The sequence below is a fragment of the Phyllostomus discolor genome, chromosome 6 (assembly GCF_004126475.2).
Source record: "Phyllostomus discolor isolate MPI-MPIP mPhyDis1 chromosome 6, mPhyDis1.pri.v3, whole genome shotgun sequence".
NCBI classification, from domain to species: Eukaryota; Metazoa; Chordata; class Mammalia; order Chiroptera; family Phyllostomidae; genus Phyllostomus; species Phyllostomus discolor.
The window spans coordinates 41,757,301-41,781,358 of record NC_040908.2 but is presented as its reverse complement, the minus strand read 5'-3'; the positions used below and the strand labels follow the sequence as shown (position 1 = coordinate 41,781,358).

Below are 24,058 nucleotides of genomic sequence, written 5' to 3'. Positions count from 1 at the left end.
GTTTTCTTAAAGTGTACAATTCAGTGGTTTTCAGTATATTCACAAGGTTGTGAACTATCAACACTATCTAATTCTAGAACTTTTTCATCACCCAAGGTCTTAAGAGGATTAAACAAAAATTCTTAACTTAATAGATACATTTGAAATGTGTAAGTGATAATGATAGATTTTTAGTTTATGTTGATAAAAGAAATAACAGACTAAAACTGGTCATTGCATTTAAACTGGTTACAAATCGACACTTTCTCAAAAACAGACAGAATTAATTAAAGGAACACTGAATGTGTGGTCAAAACACCAGGCTGTTAATCCTCCTTCTACTACTAATAATAAGCAATGTAACACTGAACAGGTCACTTACAAATTTTACTGTATTCTATTACATGATATTTAAGAACTTTGGAGTCAAATATTAGTTTCATCACTTTACTGATGGCAAGTTACTCAATCTGCCTAAACCTAAGTTTCCTCATTTATAAAACAGGAATAAAAACAGACCAACTCTCATACGTATACTGTATAGATTAAGAGAACAAGAACAAGAATAATGTACTGGGTATTAGATAAATGTTAACTATTATTATATTTTTAAAAATCAATTTCCTCATCTTGACAAGAGGTGAGATCATCTTTAAAATACCACTAACTATAATTTGCCATTATTCAGAATAGATCACCTTTAAGATACTTCTAGCTCTAAATTGTGATTCTGCAGGACTTCAGGGATTTCAATTAGCTACACAGATGTAGCAAAAACCTACTTTGGTATTTAAAGCACATAAACACAACTTTTTTATCTGATTATAAATAAAATTAATATTAATTAAAGAAAGTTTAGAAAATACATACAAAAAGAAGAAAAATAAAACTAATTGGAGTCATCATGCTCCCTGATTTCAAACTATATTACAAAGTTATAGTAATCAGAATATGGTATAAAAACACAGACCAATGGAACAGAACAGAGAGCCCAGAAATAAACCTATGCATATATGATAAATGATTTATGAGAAATAAGGCAAGAATATACAATGGAGAAAAAATAGTCTCTTCAATAAATGGTTTTGGGAAAACTGGACAGCCACAAGGAAAACAATGAAACTAGACCACAGCCTAACACCATACACAAAAATTAACTCAAAATGATTCAAGTTGTTGATATAGGACCTGAAATTCTAAAAGTCCTTGAAGACAAAAAGGTTGTAAGTGCCTTGAAATTAGTCTTGGTGATGATGATGATGATGACGACGATGACGATGACAACTTAACACCAAAAGCAAAGGCAACAAAAGCAAAACAATCCAATTAAAAATAAGCAAAAGATCTGAATAGACATTTTTTCAAAGAAGATATACAGATGGCCAAAGGTACATAAGAAGATGCTTAACATTTCTAGTTATCAGGGAAATGCAAATCAAAACTACAATGAGATTCTCACCTCACATCTGTTAGAATGGATATTATTAAAAAACAAAATAAATTAAGTGTTGGTAAAGATGTGGAGAAAAGGGAACCCTCTGTTTACAGTTGCTGGGAACGTAAATTGGTATAGCCACTATAAAAAAACAGGAACAAGGATCCTCAAAATATTAAAAAAGAAATACTATTTGATCCAGCAATTCTACTTCTGGGTATTTATCTGAGGAAAGTAAACACACTAACTAGAAAATATACAGTTGTCCCTTGGTATCAGTGAGGAATTGGTTCCAGGATCCCTCTGGGTGCCAAAATTCATGACTGCTCAAGTCCATAACATAAAATGGCATAGTACTTGCGTATAACTTATGCATAGCTTTTCATATACTTTAAATGATCTCCAGATTACTTATGATATTTAATACAGTGTAAATCTCTATGTAAGTAGTTGTTATACTGCAATGTTTAGGGAACAACAACATGGTAAAATGCTTGTACATGTTCAGTACAGATGCAACTGCTGTAGGCCTAACTACAATACTACACACCAGCAACAATGCAATATTTTTTCTACATATTTTTGACCTGTGGTTGGTTAAGTTTGTGGATGCAGAACCTGCTGATATGAAGGACTGACTGAATACATATGCACCCTCAATTCATTGCATTTTCTCACACCCCTAAATATTTTTTGAAGCCATGATTTAAAATTGTCTACATAGCATTCTATTAATATAAATATATATTTTATGTAACTTGTCTTATTGCATATTTAGGTAGTTTATAATTTCTCATATAAACAATGCTTTTATAAACATCTTTATACATAAATTCTTCTATTTGATTATTTTATTTTTCTTTTTCCTCTTATGTATTTTTTCCCATTTCAACTTGGTCCCCTTGTACCTTCCTTCTCCCCAGCAATCACCACACTGTTGTCCATGGCCATATATCCTTTTTCCTTGTTGCTTAATCCCTCCACCGCTCATCCTCCTCCCCACCCCATTGGCTGTCATCTGTTCTCCATCTATGAGTCTGTCTCTGTTTTGCTGGTTAGTTCAATTTGTTCATTAGATTCCACAGGAGTGAAATCATATGGTATTTGTCTATCTCTGACAGGCTTATTTCACTTAACATAATGTTCTCCAGGTCCATCCATGCTCTTGCAGAGTAAAATTTTCTTCTTTTTTACAGCAGAGTAGAATTACATAGTGTAAATGTCCCATAGTTGTTTTATACACTCATCTATTGATGGACACTTGGGCTGCTCCCATATCTTGGCAATTGTAAATGACACTGCTGAGAACACAGGGGTGCTTATGTTCTTTCAGATTAGTGTTTCCGGTTTCTTTGGATAAATTCCCAGAAGTGGAATCACTGCGTCCATAAGGCAGATACATTTTTAATTTTTTGAAGTATCCCAATACTGCTTTCCACAGTGGCTGCACCAATCTGCATTCCCACCAACAGTGCAAAAGGGTTCCCTTTCTCCACATCCTCTCCAGCACTTGTTTGTTGATCTATTGATGATAGCCATTCTGACTGGTGTGGGATGGAATCGCATTGTACTTTTCATTTGAATTTGCTGATGATTAGTGACTTTGAGCATCTTTTCCTATGTCTGTTGGCCATCTGTATGTACTCTTTGGAGAAGTGTCTATTCAGGTCCTCTGCCCATTTGCTTAATTAGATTGTTTGGGGTGGGGGGGGGTTGGTGTTGAGTTTCATAGGTTCTTTATAAGTTTTGGATATTAACCCTTTATCAGATGTATCAGCAAGTATGTTCTCCCGTTCTGTGGGTTGTCTTTTTATTTTGCTGATGGTTTCCTTTGCTGCGCAAAAACTTTTTAGTTGGAAGAAGTCCCATTTGTCTACTTGTTCTTTTTTTCTTTTGTTTCACTTGCCTGGGATGGTATATCTAATAAAAAATTTCTACAAGCAATGTCCAAGATTTTCTTCTATGATTTTCATATTTTCAGGTCTAACATTTAAGTTTTTGATCAACTGTGAATTTATTCTTGTATGTGATATAAGAAGGTTCATTTTTCTTAATGTATCTGTCCAATTTTCCCAACATTTATTGAGTAAACTACCTTTAGCCCGTTGTATGTACTTGCTTCCTCCATCAAATATTGACTATAAAGGTATGGATTTATTTTTGGGCTCTCTACTCTGTTCCATTGACCTATGTGTCTGTGTTTATCCAGTACCATGCTGTTTTGATTATTATGGCCTTATGGTACAGTTTAATATTAGATGGAGTGATTCTTCCAATGTCATTGGAAGAATCTGGATAGGAATGAATGGCATTGAATCTGGAAGTACATCATTGGAATCTGGATAGGAATGGCGCTGAATCTAGAGATTGTTTTAGGTTGTTTGGACATTTTAATGACATTAACTCTTCCTATCCATAAGCACAGTATTTGCTCCCACTTATTTGTATCTTCTTTGATTTCTTCCTTCAATGTGTTACATTTTTTTCAACTACAGGTCTTTTACATCTTGGTTAGGTTTATTCCTAGGCATTTTTTTTTTGAAGCAATAGTGAGTGGGATTGTATTCTTAATTTCCCTTTCTGTTAGTCCCTTTCCAATTTGGATGCCTTTTATTTGTTCTTGTCTGACTGCTGTTGCTAGGACTTCCACTACTAGGTTGAGTAGGAAAGGTGAAAGCAGACATCTCTGTCTTGTTCCAATCTTAAGGGGAATGCTTGTAATTTTGCCCATTGAGTTTGATGCCAGCAGTGGGTTACTCATATATGGCCTTTTATTATTTTTAGGTATGTTCATTCTATTCCCACTTTGCAGAGAGTTTTTTTTTTTTTTTTAATGATAAATGGGTGTTGGATTTTATCACAAGATTTTTCTGCATCTATTGATACAATCATGTGGTTTTTATCCTTCATTTTGTTTATGTGGTGAATCACATTTATTGATTTGTGAATGTTGTACCATCCTTGCATTTCTGAAATAAATCTCACTTTATTATGGTGTATGATCTTTTAGATATATTGCTATATTTGGTTTCCTAATATTATGTTGAGGATTTTACCATCTATGTTGATCAGGGATATTGGCCTATAATTTTCTTTCTTTGTAAAGAAAGAAAATTATCTGGTTTCAGAATTAGGATAATGCTGGCCTCATGAAATGAGTTTGGGAGGCTTCCCTCCTCTTGAATTTTATGAAATAGTTTGAGAAGGAGAGGTGTTAGTTCTTCTACGAATGTTTAGTAAATTCACTTGCTAAGCTATCTGGTCCAGGGTTTTTGTTTGTTGGGAGTTTTTTGATTACTGCTTCAATTTTGTTAGGTATTATCTGTCTATTCAGATTGTGATTCTTCCTGATTCATTTTTGGAAGATTGAAAGTTTCTATGAATTTATCCATTTCATCCAGATTGTCCAGTTTGTCGGCATATAATTGTTCATAATTTTTTTTACAATCCTTTGTATTTTTGTGGAGTCAGTTGTTATTTCTCCTCTTTCATTTTTTAATTTTATTTGAGTCCTTTCTCTTTTTCTCTTGATGAGTCTGGTTAAAGGTTTATTAACACTGTTTATCTTTTCAAAGAACCAGCTCTTGGATTCATTGATCTTCTATATCATTTTTTTAGGCTCTATTTCATTTATTTCTGTTCTGACCATTTTTATCTCCTTCCTTTGACTCACTTTGGCTTTGTTTGTGGTTCTTTTCTCAAGTTCCTTTAAGTGTGAGGTTAAATTATTTGACTTTTTCTTGCTTTTTAAATAGGCCTGCAATGCTATAAATTTCCCCTTTAGGATGGCTTTCCCAGTGTCCCACAGATTTTGGATGGTTGTGTCCTTATTTTCATTTGTTTCAAGGTATCTTTTGGTATCTTCCTTGATTTCACTGTTGACCCATACATTGTTTCATAACCCATTATTTAGCTTCCATGTCTTTTGTCTTTGCATGTTTTTCAGCGTTATTCTGGTGGTTGATTTCTGTTTTCATAGAACTATTGTCAGAGAAGGTACTTAGTATGATTTCTACCTTCTTACACTTATTGAGACTTGTTTTGTGTCCTAGCATGGGGTCTATCCTAGTAAACGCTCCATGTGCACTTGAAAAGTATATATATTCTGTTGCTTTGGGGTGAAATGCTCTAAAGAGATCAAGCGAATCCATATGATCTAGTGTGTCATCTAAGACTGCTGTCTCCTTATTGATTTTCTGCCAGGAAGATCTATCCATTGAAGTCAATGAGGTGTTAAAATTCCCAACTATGACTATTTCTGTCTATCCTCTTATGTCTATCAAGATTTGTTTTACATATTTAGGTGCTCCTGTGTTGGATGCATAAATATTTAGTAGGGTTATATCCTCTTTTTGGACTGTTCCATTTATCATTATATGACGTACTCCTTTGTGTTACTATAGGCTTGGTTTTAAAGTCTATTTTGTCAGATATAAGTACTGCTACCCCAGCTTTTTTTTCTTTTCCATTTGCATGAAATATCTTTCTCCAACCCTTTACTTTTAGTCTGTATGTATCTTTCAATCAGAGATGGGCCTCTTGGAGGCAGCATATATATGGGTCTTGTTTTCTTATCCATTCAGCTACCCTATGTCTTTTGGTTGGAGCATTTAAGCCATTTATATTTAAGGTGAATATTGATAGAAATGTATTTAGTGCCATTTTATTGTTAGACTATACTCCTCTGTTGTTCTTCTTCATTTAAAAAAATTATTTATTTATATTTAGAGAGAGGGGAAGGGAGGGAAAGAGAGGGCAAGACACACTGATGTGCTAGTGAAACATCAATGGGTTGCCTCTTGCAAGCCCCCAACTGGGTACCTGCCCTGACTGGGAATTGAACTGGCAACATTAAGCTTTGCAGTGCAATGTCCATCCCACTGAGTCACACCAGTTAGGGCTCCACTTCTTAAAGCAAGCCTTTTAACATTTGTTTCAGTACTGGTTTGGTGTTAACAAACTCCTTTAGCTTTTTCTTGTCTGGTAATCTCCTTATTTCTCCTTTGATTTTAAATGATAGTCTTGTTGGGTAAAGCCTTGGTTGTAGGTCTTTGCTTTTCAACACCTTGAAAATTTTGCCACTGCCTTCTGGCCTGAAATGTTCCTGTTGAATAATCAGATGACAGTCTAATTGGTGCTCCCTTGTAGGTAATACCTGCTTCTCTTTTGTGGCTTTTAGGAACGTCTCTGTCTTTAAGCCTTGTCATTGTAATTATGATATGTCTCAGTGTTGGCCTCTTTGCATCCAACTTGTTTGGGACTCTCTGAGTTTCTTGGACTTTTGTGATTTTTTCCCTTACCAGATCAGGAAAGTTTCTAGTAATTATTTCTTCAAATAAGTTCTCAATTCCTTGCTTACTCTCTTCTCCTTCTAGTATTCCCATTATGCAGATGTTGTAATGCTTCATGTTGTCCAAAGTATTTCTTAAGTTCTCCTCATTGTTTAATCTCTTTTCTTTTTGCTGCTCTGCCTAATTGTTTTTCTACATTGTCTTCTAAATCATTAATTCAGTCCTCTGCTCATCTAACCTTTTTATTCCTTCTGGTGTATTATTTGTCTCAGACATTGTGTTCTTTATTTCTGATTGATCCTTTTATAAGGTTTCCATGTCATTTTTCATGCTGTTGAGTATCCTTATAATCATTACTCTAAACTCACTATCTGATAAATTGCTTACTTCTGTTTCAACTAGTTCTTCTGGGAAATATTCTTTTTTTTTTTCATTTGGGGTCTGCTTCTTTATCTTCACACTTTGGTGCTTCTTTTTATTTTCCTCCTTAGATACTAAACTAATCAGCCACTAAACCAATGAGTTGTTAAACTAATCAATCTGTAATCGGCAGTCAGGCTTAAGCACCAGGGTGAGGCAGAGTAATTTTTGAGAGTGGGGCTATTGCTTCACTTCAGGCTGATGCCTTTCAGAGTGAAGTGCTCTGCTGAGAGAGATGGCTCTTGCAGTTTGGGGGGTGACTCAGGACAGGGATTCTGGCAGCTGTTGCTTCACTTCTCTCCCCAAAGCTACCAAACCCAGACTCTCCTCAAATGTCTATAGTCCACTCTGCCCTCCCTTTGCCAGCACCCAGGTAAGCGGCTGCAAGTGAAATTTTGTGCATTGGCCCTTTAAGAGGCTGTCTGCATCTCTAGCTGTCTCTCCCTGGCTGACAGAACTTTTGCTGCTTTTCATAGCTGGATGTTATCTGGGTTCCTTTCCACTCTGATGCTGTAGGCTGGGTGGGCCCGGCTTGGGGTTTGGACCCTATGCTTCTTAGGGTGAAACCCCTAGCTGCTGTAATATCCCTCTGGTGCTTCAGCTGCTGCCCATGGGAGCTCAGCCAGCCCTCTCACGTCTCTTTCCTACTTCCTACAAGTCACATTGTGGTGAAGTATTTCATTCTCTCTGTCCGTGGTTATAAGGCTTCTCTCCCACTAGTATTCAGTTGGTTATTCAGAATGATTTCTCTACAATTTACTTTTAATTCCAGATTGGTATGGGGAGGAGGTGAGTGTAGCTTCTACTTACTCCTCTGCCATCTTGGATCTCAAGATTACACATAAATTCTTTTTTCTCCTCCTCCCCAGCACAAATAATGCCCCTTTTTATTACTAAAAAAACTTTTTAAAAATTGTTGTTCAAGTATAGTTTTCTGCCCTTTACCCCCATCCCAGCCCACCACCCAGCCCTCTGCTACTCCCTCCTGTCTCCACACTGCCTTGTTATTGTCCATATGTCCTTTATACTTACTTGTTCCTGCAAACCCTTTCCCCCTTCCCTTGAAATTTCCTCCCCTCTCCCCTCTAGTCACTGTCAGCCTGTTCTCAATTTCAGTGTCTTTGGTTATATTTTGCTTGTTTGTTTGTTTTGTTGATTAGATTCCTGTTAAATGTGAGATTATATGGTATTTGTCCCTCACTGCCTGGCTTATTTCGCTTAGCATAATGCTTTCCGGTTCCATCCATGCTGTTGCAAAGGGTAGGAGCTCCTTCTTTCTTTCTGCTGCATAGAATTCCATTGTGTAAATGTACCATAGTTTTTTGATCCATTCATTTACTGATGGGCACCTAGGTTGCTTCCAGCACTTGGCTACTGTAAATTGTGCTGCTGTGAACATTGGGATGCATAGGTTCTTTTGGATTGGTGTTTCAGGGTTCTTAGGATATAATCCTAGCAGTGGAATTGCTGGGTCAAAAGCAGCTCCATTTTTAGTTTTCTGAGAAAATTCCATAGTGTTTTCCATAGTGGTTGTACCAGTCTGCGATCCCACCAACAGTGCATTAGGGTTCCCTTTTCTCCACAACCTCTCCAACACTTGTTGTTTATTGCTTTGTTTATGATAGCCATTCTGGCTGGTGTGATGTGGTATCTCATTGTGGTTTTAATTTGCATCTCTCTGATAGCTAGCAATACTGAGCATCTTTTCATGTGTCTCTGGATCCTCTGTATGTCCTCCTTGGAGGAGTATCTGTTCAAGTCCTTTACCCATTTTTTAATTGGGCTGCTTGTCCTAGAGTGGAATCATGTGAGTTCTTTATACATTTTGGAGATTAAACCCTTGTCTGAGATATCATTGACAAATATATTTCCCCATACGGTTGGTTCTCTTTTCATTTTAATGCTATTTTCTTTAGCCATGCAGAGGCTTTTTATTTTGATGAGATCCCATTTGTTTATTCTTTCCTTTATGTCCCTTGCTCTAGGGGACATATCAGTGAAAATATTGCTGCATGAAATTATCTGGGATTTTCCTTCCTATGTTCTCCTCTAGGACTTCTATGGTGTCACAACTTATATTTAAATCTTTTAGCCACCTTGAATTTATTTTTCTGTATGGTGAAAGTTGGTGTTCGAGTTTCATTTTTTTTTTGCACCAAAATTACACATAAATTCTTATACATAGCTGTGACTATCTCCTTAGGAAAAATTCCTGAGGTGGAATCAATGAGATAAACATTTTTAAGGAACTTAATGTACATTGCTAAATTGCCTTTTAGTGAAGCTGACTGCTTTACATTTGAGCTATGATTATTCTTAGTGCTATTATGGTAAAAAACAAAGAGATAATGTAACTATAAAGTTTATAAGCATAGATTTCAGTCCAAGACAATGATGGTTTTCAGTCTGAATGTTAATGGTTACTATGTGATCTTAGCCAACCCTGTAAACCCCAGTTTTCCATATATAATATAGAATTCAACCACTTCATTATAAGTTTGAGAAAAATGTGTTCAATGTATAATGGTAATCACATTTTTTAACCACTCAAGTGTGCAACTTTATGACTTTGCTAAGTCTATACAGCCATATCACATTATTAAATTTCTTATAATCTAATGCTATTATTAGACTCATGATTATTTTATGAACTACTAAGAAAAAACACTGCCAATTAAACTCTTACTATCTATTGTAATCTATTGTAAGTAACATCTTGATTTCAGAGTTATAAAAGGATACATATCTTACAACTGATGAACTACAGTATAAAAAAATCCATCTTTTAAATTACAGTATCCCAAATTTAACTGCTATATACAAAATAACAAAAAACAAACAAACAAAAAACGTATGAATCATTAGCATCTCTATATTAAAACTTTTGGTGCCAGGCAATGCTTTTGTCAAAAAAATTTAAATGTACCCCAAGGAAAATTTGACCAAAAAACTAATGGCCAATAAACAAACATGTATGAAGCTATAAATAGATGCTGCTTCTTTCATCCTATGAATTTACTGTACATGACTTAAATCATATGAATAAAATCACCGCATGATATAGTTTTAGAGCTAAAAGGGCTCTCAGACATGATTTCATTTCACATATGTGGAAAATAAGATTTAAAGAATTTAAATGGCTAGTTAATATATTACATTGGTAATCATTGGCAAGTGAAGATGAGAATCCTGGTTTACTGATTCCCAGTCCAGAGTATTTTAAAACTTTAAAGAGTAATTAATTTCTAGATTTAACTAAATATATTTACCTTAAAAATCAGGACTATAAGAAAAATCTGTGAACAACAATAAAAAATAAAGAAACATTAAAAGAAAAATCTGTATTGGATATTAGAGTTTAGGACCACCAAATTCTGCAACTGTTAATCACTAGATGTTCATTGATTATCCACTACATAAGGACACTATGATATCCTGAAGCCTTCTTTTGTCCTGAAAATTTATAAACTTAGAACCTTTGATTTGAGATTTTTTATTAGGAGAACAGAGGCTTGCTTTATTAGCTACTACTGTATATTTTTTATTTTTTTCTTTTTAAACAAAGATCAAATATTTTCTTAAAAATTTATTGATTGATTTTAGAGAGAGAGAGGAAGGAGAGAAAGAGAGAAAAACATTGCTTTGTTGTTTTACTTGTTTATGCATTCATTGGCTGATTCTTGCATGTGCCCTGACAGAGGATCAAACTCACAGCCTTGGCATAATGGGATGATGCTCTAATCAACTGAGTTAGCCAGCCAGGGCTACTATATTTCTTTGATCTTAAGCACATTTTTTCCTTAACACTTCTGAAAACTTAAAATTGGTGGTATCTAATAATCTCTGTCTTACAGGTGGTGGTTAACATGTAGTCATCAATGCCTACATATGTATGTGGTTGATATTTTTGGTGGTATGGCTGTAATTCTTTGATGATTCAGTTAATAACTACTTCAGTACTACTTGAGAATGAAAATTAACTCCAGGTTATTATCTAAGAATCTTTGTTGGGACTTTCCAGTAAGGTCAAGAAAGTGCTATTATGAATGAGTATTACTGAGAAGAAAAATCCCAGAAACAATGCTATGTAGGTTATATCTATCAATATTTGTCATTTAAAAAATTAAAACAGAAATTTAAAAATAATTGTTTAGTCATTCCTTTACAAATAACTATATTAAACCCATTAGATGTTCTTCTAATAACTTTGAGGTCTCTCTGAAGAGTCTTAGAGAGCCTCAGCTGTTACTGATTATACTTTGAGAACCACTGCTATAATATGATACCTCTGATGGCACAGAAAACAGTGTGTGGGAAAACAGGAACAGAAAAACTTTAAATCTAAAAGTGATTCAGAAGAGCTGGATTCTAAATTCTAATTCTAAACTGATTATACATTACTTTATTTTGCTTAAAATTTTCTTTTTGTGTATACATGAATGTTATATGATTAAAAGAACCCATACCTAAATAAGTCTAAAAGAACTCTTTCAATAGGTATAAAATAAAAATTCTATGTGATAAGAAAAACATGGCAGTGTTATTCTTTGTGTTACATAAAATAATGATGTATATATATTTTAAAGATTTTATTTATTTATTAATTTTTTTAGAGAGGGAAGGGAGGGAGATAGAGAGAGAGAGAGAAACATCAATGTGTGGTTGCTGAGGGTCATGGCCTGCAACCCAGGCATGTACCCTGACTGGGAATTGACCCTGCAACACTTTGGTTCACAGCCAGCACTCAATCCACTGAGCTATGCCAGCCAGGGCGAGAAGTTGGATATTACTAGGATTTTTATTTGCAAGTAATTATGGGATTGAAACAACTTATTACACTGCAATGTACACACTGAAGAAAATATTTTGATGGTAAAATATCTGTATACATTTCAGAATGCTATTATTGCTAAATAAAATACTGAAATATCTTTTATTTACTCTTATAGGAAAATAGTCTGTTTTAATAGGTTATAATATATATATATTTAATCCTCACTTGAGGGTACGTTTTTATTGATTTTTAGACAGAAGGGAGAGAGAAAGAGAAACATTGATGTGAGACATAAATATCAATTGGTTTACCACCTGTACACACCCTGACCAGGGATTATACCCAAACCTAGGTGTGTTCCCTGATAAGGTATCGAACCTATAACCTTTTGGTGTACAGGATGATGCTCCAACGAACTGAGCCACCCAGCCAGAGCAATCATATTTTGATTTGAAAGTTGACATTCTTTATCCTTCACTCTTGAAATTGGATTTATTCGTAGGCTTAAAATATTATATTGTAAACTTTAAATAAAGAGCAGGTATACAAGTTCTGTCCAGAAAAAATCTAGCCATTGTTGATATACTGAGAACAGTTTGTGTGACATCAATGTAACTTGGCAGCTAAGGAGAGTGGACTGGAATGCACATACGTGAACAATGATGACTTCAACGTACTAGTCAGTGGGGGAGTTAGACATCACTGAGTGAACATGTGTACTGTGTGGCCATTGTTTTCAAAATGACTGAGCAGGTGGAGCAATGAATCTGTATCAGATTTTGCGTTAGGCTTGAACATTCATCTATGGAAACTATTCAGATGATTCAAAGATCTGCAGCTTCGTGTAACTAGTGATTGGCAGCTTTATCATGACAACGTGCCCACTTATGCATCACGTCTCGTGCAGAGTTTCTTGGCAAAACATCACATCACTCAGGTGACTCAGCCCCTCTACAGCCCAGATTTGGCACCCTGCAACTTCTGTCTTTTCCCAAAACTAAAATAACCTTTGAAATGGAAGAGATCACAGACTGTTGATAAGAATCAGGAAAATATGATGGGGCAGCTGATGGTGACCGGGAGAACTGCACGAGGTCCCATAGTGCCTACTGTGAAGGGGACAGAGGGGCCATTGTCCTATGTACAATGTCTCATGTATCTTGTGTCTTATTCAATAAACATCTATTTTTCATATTACATGGCTGGATACCTTTTGGACAGACCTTGTATTTCAGATTTTTTTAATAATGGGAATTACACTTCACCTTTACTCATTTGTAACATTTTAAAGTGTTCTACGAATACAGAAAAACAAAAAAATAGAATACCAATTAACTAAATATATATATTCGCCATTCTAACTCACTTACCTGGACTGTTTTTGCAGAATGATCTGAATGATTTAAAGTGGTTCTATCAGCATCTGGATCAGACTCTGTCTGCCTCAGGGAAGTCCGTTTTTTCTTCGCAAGATCTACATCTCTATTGTATGAGTATCCAAGTTTAGACGTGGGAGATAAGCTTGGTTTTTTGATAGGTGATTCAGGATCTGATCTGCATTCTAAGGGTTTAGAATTCTCTAATTTGTCTTGCTCCAAGTCACTACTGACGTCTAGAGTCTGAAACTTATGCTCACCCATCACCTCATACATAAAGGGCGGAGACACATCCTTCTTTTTATCACTAACACATAAATCACTTAACTCTAGAGTCTCAGCTTTTGATAGCCTCTTCTTGCTTAACAAAACTTGCCCATGAGTTGAATCTGTATTGTAACATATTCCAGGGTCATCGGATCCTGAAGTCCTTCCGGAGCTCTGCTGGGACTTTTGGGGCTCTGTGTCACTTTTAGTCCTGCGACAGTAAGGGGAGGCTGTGCTTGGACTAAGATGATCATCAGGAGTCTGATGTTCACTTTCTGACTCTCCAACCCCACTATCATTTACAAATACACAGTCGTCCTGTGATAAGAAGTCTACAGCTGCGCTGGTAGGCTGCTGCAGGTCAGGCTCCTGTTTTAGATCACTAAGCTCTGCATAGAATTTTTCTTGATCAACAGAACTGTTTGTATCTGTTTCATAGTTTCCAACTTTATATGTACTTTTACTGCTGTTTTCCTCTATCTGAACAACATTTAGTTCTTGGCCACTGAAATGTGCTCTTATTTGATACAGGTAAGTCATAACAGTCAGTTTGTCAGGAATTGCTAATAAAACCATATCAGAAGGCTCCAATAACCGGGAAATTCCTATGCTGGCAAATCCATCATATGCCTTCAAAGGAAGGAAAAAAAAAAGATATATTGAACAGTTCAGATAATCCATACATTTTAAAAACAGCAAATCAATGGATGTTAACTAGACTTAATGTGGTGAGCATTTCACAATGTATACCAATATTGAATCATGTTGTACACACTTGAAGCTGATATAATGTTATATGTCAATTAAATCTCAAAAAAGTATAAAAAACAAATAAAATTAAGTTACTATATGAAAAAAAACAATCGAGGCTAGAGTCACGCTTGGGTACAGCTATTGCCTTAGTGTGCCAGCATCCTTGAAGAACAACTGCTAACCTTATTCACTGGCTCCAGGCCCCTATGGCGTGATCAGGCACCAGGTCAGTGACATGCATAAAAAAAGTGCCAAATTTCAGTGGATTTTTGTTGTTGTTGGAGGGTACATGTTACTGACAGTATACAACACGAACAGAACAAAATTCGAAGTCATAAATTTGTAAAAGTAGGGTAGATACAAGGGGAAAAATCCTTAATAACAAATAAAATGTTCTTTTCCAATAAAACAAGCAAAAAGAGAGAGTTAAAACAAAACAAAATGTTAGAATTGATTTTTTAAGATAAGAAGCTAAGTATAAGAAATAATTCATCTGTAGTTTATCATTATTATTGACTTCTCTTTCCCCTGGTCATGCAGCTGAAGTGAGTTGTGAAGAAAAAATATAGCAAGATTCCAAAAGAACTAACTCCTAGATTACTTAGTATAAAATATAAGAAAGTGCTATTTAAGCCGAGAAACATAAAAACATTTTTTAAATGCTCAATTAAGACTGATTTTCATTGTTAAAAGAGCGACTCATTTTCACTTCATCCATTTCGGAAAGAATGAAATGTTTTGAGTAGTACAACTTACTTGAGAATGTGAGGCTGCATTGTATTATTTTTGTTAGCCTTTAAATGACTGTGGCAGATCAGGTTGTTCTAGTTTTGAAGAATCAAAGTGGTTTCTCAATTTACAATTAATTATTAGTATCCTGACCTAACCCTTGAAAACAGTACTGTGTTGCTAGGAAGCATTAAAAATATGGCTGAAGGTTTAGATATACCCTTGGAAAAAGTAAGAACTGTTTGTCTAGTTATATTCTTGTTTGGGGATATAAAATGTCTGGTCTTTGTAAAAACCAGATCTTTGTAAAAAAGACGTAGGATTGTAACTCAAAGTTTTTCTTTAAAAAAAGTTAGGAAATGTAACAATTCAGAAGAAACTGGTCTTTTGCACTTACATGTTAAAGTGCTTTTCTACCTTTGAATTTAATCCTTGTCTTGTATTCTCTTCCTGTAGCTTAATAAATATTGTGGGATAAGTTAAGAAAGAAAATGAAAAGAAAATTGAGATATTAAAACCTCTTCAATTTTCATAGCACTGTATTTCATAATATAGGTACCTCAAAATATTTACTTGAGAGAATGGCTCAGTTGGTGTGCATGTTTAGGCCTGTTTGTTATTTTACATGTCTTAGGAAAATTAAAGTCATTTTCCTTCTCATGTGTCCTGAGAACTTGATTGACAGACATCAATTGCAGACCATCAGGAAAAGCACCACAGGCAGTGTTCTAAACATTTCCCAATTATCTAAAACACTGACATATTGGTTAAGATCAGATCTCACAGGTAAATAACTTTATTCAACACTTTTTACAGACCTGGGAAAATGATTAGCTTCCTTGTGGGGAATCTCCTGCTGGTGTTCTGCTTCGTGTAGCAATTCATTTTATGCACACTAATTGCACTAAAAAAACATTTAAAAATAAACCAGGTTTCTTGTAAGCGAGGTCAAGACTTTATAAAGGAATTTTCCCATAGGTTAACCTCTTCTGCTATTGCCAATCACCTACATTCTTTTTAGCTGTTAATGTGTGGCGGAAAAAAGAGGTCTTTGGAAGAAAATGGTCTTATTCACTCCTTTATGTTAATTAATTGGTAAGCGGGAGTCACTGCCAGTTACCTTATGCATCTGCACGGAACTTAACATAGGTATTGTTTCTTGTTCTGCTTGAAGTCAAATAAAGGGCAGATGGGGTTATCAAGAAGAACTGTGTGAAGCTGGAAATATATCTGCAGGTAGCAACTGATACTCAATGTAGATATCAGGTAAGAAGTTGCAAAGTGATGAAAAGACTGTGTAACAACAATTATCTATTGAATTGTGAAAATAGGATCATCGAAATTAAAATCCTTTCAAAAAGCCATGATTATCTGCCCTGGAAGATCTAATTGAGAAAAAAAAGTTAATGGAATATTCTCCTCTATGTAGTAATATGTAAATCCAAGGTGTGCTCATCATCATTAAGCTCCTGAAAAAATAATGTAAAGAAGTGTGACTTAAGCCTAAATGACATTCCCCATTCTCTTTAAAAATATATAGCTTGGTAAAATCAACAATGGCTCCTTTCCAAAATTTCAAACAGCAACCTGAAAGCTTCACTTTATTAAAATAATGATTTATTTTATAATGCTTTCACCTGTATTTAAGTTAGCTTAGTATATCAAATGTAAAAATGCAGGCAAAGAACTTATATAGAAAGATATAATTTAATTGATGAAAAAGAAGTCATTTCACCTTTTTAGACATAAGCTCTCTAAAATTATACAAGAAATATTTCATGAGAATGACTTTGCAGCATGCCTACCATAAGGGTGATTTTTATAAAGAAAATTATACTGATTTTTAAAACTGATTTGAGAGAGAAAGGAAGGGGTGGGGAGAGAGAGATTAAGACATTTTGCTGATTCACTTATCTATGCATTCTTTCATTGCTTCTCCTATGTGCTCTGACTAGATGGAACCCACAACCTTGGCATTTCAGGGTCACTCTCTAACCAACTGACCTGCTCTAGCCAGGGCTATGCTAATTTTTTTAAGGTTTCCTTTTTATGAGTAGCATATTTCAATTAAAAAAGTAACAGGTTTAAAATGTATTTCCCTAGGGCCAGCATCATACCTTTGCAAAGAAATACGAACTTTATAATGGTAATACAAATTTTTGGTTTTAAAGAGCGATAAATGTAAAAAAATCTTGATTTAAATTCTCATTTGTTAACTAAGCTCTGTCAAGTTCCCCTTTATAGGCTCTTTATTACTAGTGGTTTTAGTTACCTAATTTAAACTAGTTTACAAACTTTAGTCTAGACCAGAGATTATTAATCACTTTGTCCCATGAATACTTTTGGCAATGAACTCCTTCTCAGAATGTTTTACATGTGTAAAACACATAGGATTATAAAAGAAGCCAGTTATATTAAAACAATAAAACTGAAAATATTAACAAAACTCTATTTGAAAACAGTAATATATATGCTTTTATGAATATATTTACTGTAATTTTGAAGAAGTGATGAGCTTAAAAGGTATTTATAGATATTTATGATTGTAAAGTAACATGAAAATACCTGAGATGCTAAAGGTGACAAAGTCTCACTCATGGCTGATACTACAGTAGTTTGTTGCCTAAGTTTATAATGGAAGGAAATACTACATTTCAGTTAAAGAACTGAGAAAAAGATTTTTTCCCTTAGCCATGCTCAAGGATTCATCAAGAAATCATGTTCTAAGATAATACATTTCATTAACTTACCAGTTGAAGAATTCAATTCAGCACACACAAAAAATTCCAAACAACAACATTGAACACTACTGTGTGTTGAGTTAGGTGTTTCCCTCTTTTTTCATGTCATGGTGTACTGTACATCGGGGTAAGTAGTTAAGTCAACCTGCTGCCACAGTCAGCTGGCCCAGGGGAGTCTAGCAACTCAGCCTTTGCACAGCTACCTCAAAGGGTATAAGGATCAATATCCCTCACACACCAATTGGGAAGCTCTGACCTCAGTATATTAATTAATCATGTGGGAAAAAGAAACCATTGTTCATATATTTTTGCTTCGAATGTCATAGGCATTTTCTCTTGGCTTTAAGTTCCTGCCTGTATCCTCTCCCAACAGGTTTTCTCTCAATTCCTAGTAGTTTATGGCACAACAGCCTTGGGTGCACTTTTTAAAAGCTAAATTCTGAATAAATGCAATATGCCTTAACAAATATTTAACAGTTAATGAAGTTTGTACATATAGTATAATCTGATGCCAGACTAGCACTTGTGATCATTACAGGCCGTGACAAACTAGAAAAAACCATGCATCCTATTTGAACTGCAGGAAGTGGACTACCTTCTGTAAGCTCCAGTTATAACCTCACAAAACCTCACTTTCTCCAAATTAATAAAAGCCTGAAGAGAAGCCAACACTGAAACTATGTATTTTTTCTTGCAACTCTTACCTTTTTGTTGTTCTCTTTAATATCTTGAGGATTCAGAGATTTGTAGTCACTAAGGGAAAAAATGGCACAGTAGGGTATATGCAATATTGGATAAAACAGCTGTTTTTAAAACAAACTGAATCTAAGAAATTGACATGCAATAATACCAAAGAGTAACTAGCATTTCAATCAACAAAACTAATAGTGTGGAAAATTAAGGAAATAAACAAACAAACAAACAAGTAAATACAGTGATAACATGTTTCATTGCCTGAGGCTTTCCATCTAAAAGAGAAGTTAAGGCTCGGGATCAGACACTAGCCTTGACTACCAAATTAATCATGAGGTAATCTCTTGTTGTCAATGTACAAAGAGCTACAGGCTTATTTGTGTCATCTAATTTTAACGGTAGACCAATTTTCTTAATATTTCAAGTCAGTTCTCTATATGAGATTAAGAGGAAAAATAATTTTTAAAAAGACAGATAAGACTATTTTTAGGTATCAAGAAGAAAGAACTTTTCTTTCTGGCATGCATCTTTAAAAAAGAAGAGGTGCAGGTAATAAAAAAGAAATACAAAGTCAAGTATTTTAGGACATGTTAAAATTATTTTATTATTCTAAAAGTTGCCTTTTATTTTACAAAATATTTATAGGGAATGGAAAAAATTTTACTTACATTAAATCTGGTCTAAAGTGGTGTAATATTGCACAAAAAGATAAACCATTTCTCCACGATGTAGTAAAATTGGTGATTTTCACGCCCCGATAGTTTTTTGTAACTTCTTTGCACCATGCAAGCAATGACTGACTAGCATTTGGCTTTCGCCCCAAAACAGGACTTGGAATAGGACTTGGCTAGAAAAAAGGAAAAGAGGAAAATACTAAAATAACCTAACCAAAGACGAAAATTAACATTAATTGACTTTTCCATTGAGTTGACCAAAAAGTCTGTTTAGTTTTTTCTGTAAAATGAAAGACACATTTTTCATTTTCACCAATAACTTTATTATTTGAACATTTTGAGTATGTTGGCTATCTCCCATATGGTATAATGTTGACTGTTCTCAATTAATGTCTAGATTTGATCGCAATCAATTTCAACTGTTCTGACTGTGGAGCATTGTCCAGTGAGAAATCTCCAGCACAAACTGCGCAACCCACTTTTGACACATTCAATCAGTCATAGTACCCTCTCCATACACTGCACAAATCTTTTTTTCTTTTGTATTTCCATTGTGTTTTTACCTGTCTTGAAGTAATAAAGCATAATATGCCGAAAATGCTACATATTTTCTTCCATTTTCAATATTAAAATGACTACACAAAAATTCACCAATTTTGTTATTTTTTAAATGCATGCTGATATGACAGCTGCCTGTCATATACAATCTAACAAAATTGTTTCGAATGATGATAAAAACAACTAAGTACTACTAGAGCCATCTTCCGGAAAAAACCCAATGAACTTTTTGGCCAACCCAACAGATCATTTGAACCTTTTGATGACAGTTTAGGTCCTTCAAAACTGTCAATTCAAGGCAACTGTAACCTCCAAGAAAGAGACATGAATTATAAGATATTATCCTGAATATCTAACTCTCACACCCTAAAAAAAATTGCCCACATGCAATCATGCACAAATATAGTTCCTTTTTTGACTAGATTAAAGAAGATTGTATTTGGAAGTCTAACAGTAGCACAAATTATTACTAATGGAGAGGTCAAAATATAGTAATCATATGCAATTTAGATAGCACAACAATAATCATAATCAAACTACTACCCATATAAATTTAATGATGGCAAAACAAATTCAGAATCATTAGCAACATTCAGGTGTTGGTGGCAACAGCACACAGCATTATTTTGGGCTTGCTCAAAAATATCTTAAAATGATCACTTAGGAGTGCATGTTTGTGTGTGTTTTAAATCTTATGCATATAATTGGTTTTCCCCTTGTTGATATCCTTAAAACAAAAATGGTGACAACAAAACTAAGACTACAAAATAAGATTTTTACCCTAAACTTTTATATTTCTTAAAACCATGTCATTTTCTTTTACTGAACAACAACCACATTTTGTGATGGTAACTGTAGAGGCTGGTATAGTTGAAAACTTAAAAACTACTAAATGTTTCTGGAATTTAAATCTTGCTATCAGTTAAGAGTGTTGGCTATAGACATAAAATAGAGGCCCTCTAAAATAAAGTGAAAGAAGAATAATTATTTAGCTCTAATACCATTAAAGTTTAACAAGCAAATTATTCCTGCCACATAGCTTATTTAAGAAAGACCAATGATACCCACACTTGACAAAAGCATGTTAGTGCTAAACAATTAGAATAATTAACCCTACACAATTATGACTTATGCATTCACTGCTCCTGTGGGAAGACTACTAAAAAACAGCAAGGATGTAACTTCTTTCTTTTTATTAACTATCAGATTAATGGAGTATGTAAAAGACCATGAATCTAGCGAAGTGTTATAAATGATCTCCTATACAAAATCAATGCTGAAAAATTCACAATATAAAAATCAACAAATTGATTAATTTTGCTCAATATGAAGTAGGTAAAAATGGAATTCCCAATATAGTAAAATATTTACCTTAAAATAAATAACAGCTCTCTACCAAACATGTATAAAAATGAACTGTTACATCTTTTCACCTAGTGTTGACTTTTTAATGTGACTTTCAAATCCCTCTAGTCACTTAATTTAGAAGTAGAGTGATGAGTAGTTTATGAATAAGCTCAGGGAACAATGAACTGGGCACAAATACATTTTCTCTTAGATTTTCTATTATTTAAAAGATTGTTTTCATCAAAATATTTTTATGATCCAGCAATTCCTCTTCTAAGTTATGTGAGGTCTGTCCATAAAGTATCCAGCCACATACTATGAAAAATAAAAACATTTATTGAAGAAAATACAAGATACATGAAACATTGTACAAAGGACAATGACGCCTTAGTTCCCTTCAAAGTAGGCACCTTGGGACCTCACACAGTTCTCCCAACTGCCATCAGCTATCCAGTTGTATTTTCCTGAATCTCATCAACAGTCTGAAATCTCTTCCCTTTCAAAGGTGATTTTAGTTTTGGGAAAAGCCAGAAGTTGCAGGGCACCAAATCTGGGCTGTAGGGATGCTGAGTCACCTAGATTATTTTGACATTTCACAAAAAAATTCTGCATGACACGTGATACACCAGCAGGCACGTTGTCATAATGAAACTGCCCGTCACCAGCTGCTCACAGCTGCGGCTTTCTGAATCATCTGAATAGTTTCCACGGAGGAATGAATGTTCAAGCTTAATGCAAAATTTGATGTAGATTCATTGTTCTACTTGCTCAGTCATTTTGAAAATGAGAGCCGCACAGTACCCACGTTCACTCAATGGCATCTAACACCCTCACTAGTACAGTGAAGTCATCATTGTTCACGCATGTGCATTTCAGTACACTCTCCTTGGCTGCCAGGTTACATTGATGTCACACAAACCATTCTCATTATATTAGCAATGGTTGTACTTTTTCCAGATATACCTCATATATCCCTGATAACACTAATTTATAAACATATATGTACCCCTATGTTCATTGAAGCATTATTTATATATCCTGACATGGAAACAACCTAAGCGTCCATAGACAGTTGACTGGATAAAGATGTGGTGTGTGCACACACACAATGGAATATTACTCAGCCATAAAATGATGTAATACTGCCACTTGCAACAACACGGATGGAGCTTGAGAGTTATGCTAGGTGAAATAATTCAGATTTTTAAAAAAGTGTGATGTGGAATATAAAACAAAAAGTAACAAATGAACTAACAAACCAAACCAAAACAAACTCATAGATACAGAAAACAAAACAGTGGTTACCAGAGGGAAGGAGGTGGGGAGAGGACAAATTGGGTAAAAGAGATCAAATATGTGGTAATGGAAGGAAACTAGTCTTTGCATGGTGAGCACACAATATAGTATGCAGATATTGGATTATAATGTATACCTGAAATTTATATAATGTTATTAACACTGTTACATTAAGAAATTAAATTCTTAAAAATGAAAAATATATTTTTCTGTATCAAATTATAGTATTAAAGCATTGCTTCATTCTAAGTATGGATAGCATGTACATGGGCCAGGAATCTGCAACTATCATTACACTGATTCATTCTAATCATCAGTAGCATATATATAGGTAATGTACAAATGTGAGTTATCACCAATTACAATCTAAAGTGGCTTTCTCTACTTAAAAATTAAGAAAAACACACCATGTCATGATGATGAACATACCCTTGTTTCTAAGAAGGCTCAATATGAAAAGGCTGGAAAAACTAAACTAAACTTTGGATTTATCCTAACACAAAACCCTTGTATTAAAACATCTCACAGGGATGCTTACTTCAGTGCAAAGAAAAAGAAGTCATGTATTGAAGAAACTAATGAAATTATAAGCCCTGCAAATGGTCATGCTGATTTGCAGAGAAAGACAATCAAAGTACAACCATAATTCAATGAATTACTCACTTCAGAACTACAGACCTTTCTCCTAGTATTTTGCAGAGGATCACAAAGGAATACGTAAATTATTTTGAAACCTTTAATACAAATGGATGAAACTACTTGTTTCTTGCTATTGCTGCTCCTGATTTTGTAGTAAATGTGTCAGGATGCTTTACTTCTCTGTGTCAGTTCCCTCTTATGGAAAAAAACAAAGGAACTTTTTAGCCAACCCAATAAAATGGGGATTATAATGGTACTTTAAGAGTGTTATTGTAGTAGCAAGATTTGCTTCCCCCTCCTCCCATTCATTATGATCATTATTACACTCTCCTTCAATCACTTTGAACCATAGTGACCTCTTTGCTATTCCTTGGAAACCTATGGTCCCAACACTAACATGTAACAGTAACATGGTCCCAACTTACTGCATTTGCACAGATTGTCCCATTTGCATAGGTGTTGTGCTCTCAGATAATTGTATAGTTAACTCCAATGCAACCATCTCCATTAGAGCTATTCTGACCACCCTATTTAATAATGCAACCTCATCACCACCACCCAACCCCAACAAAGCACTCCTGAGTCCTCTTACCTTGTTATTTTTCCCATAGTACTTAACTATTGTCTCGTGGTCCATATACTTTATTTTGGTTATTACCAAAATGTACTTATTGATAATGCGTATTACCTCTCCAGCCTCCTAAATAAAAGGGTTATGATGGCAGTGATTTTAGTTTATTTTGTTTATTAATTGATCCCAAGTGTGCATAATAGTTCCTAGAACATAGCAGGCATTCAGTAAATACTGCTAAATGAATAAGTTCATGCAAAAACACTTAGCACAATGTATAGCACATAGTAACTACTCAGTAAATGTTAACTGCAATTATTATTACTACTCCCAGTGCATTACAGGCACTTAAATTCCTGTTTGAGGGTCTTTTGGTAACTTTAAAGGCCATGAATTTCTTCAAGATAGGAAAATATTTTTTTCAAACAAAGCTTTAACTAGGAGATAATCTTGATATTCTATGTGCAAAATTCTTGGCATTGTAACTATTTATGGATTTGGTAAAAAGTTCTGAA

The 24,058-nt window shown here is 34.5% G+C and overlaps 1 protein-coding gene and 1 non-coding gene across 6 annotated transcripts in view; one reads left to right on the top strand and one right to left on the bottom strand.

Annotated features, from left to right (window-relative positions):
* Nucleotides 1-24,058, bottom strand: part of EHBP1 (EH domain binding protein 1) — a 359,202-nt gene that overhangs the window by 94,376 nt on the left and 240,768 nt on the right. For all 5 annotated transcript variants that reach the window (XM_028515836.2, XM_036028025.1, XM_028515835.1 and 2 more), the window contains 3 exons: nucleotides 19,127-19,305; nucleotides 18,470-18,518; nucleotides 13,270-14,172 (listed from right to left, as the gene is read on the bottom strand). In XM_028515836.2, coding sequence (XP_028371637.1) covers nucleotides 13,270-14,172; nucleotides 18,470-18,518; nucleotides 19,127-19,305 — 1,131 coding nt within the window. The remainder of the gene's footprint in view (nucleotides 1-13,269; nucleotides 14,173-18,469; nucleotides 18,519-19,126; nucleotides 19,306-24,058) is intronic.
* On the top strand, nucleotides 14,405-14,534 carry LOC114501157. The gene has a single exon (XR_003684920.1). It is a non-coding gene; the product is annotated as a small nucleolar RNA SNORA3/SNORA45 family (small nucleolar RNA).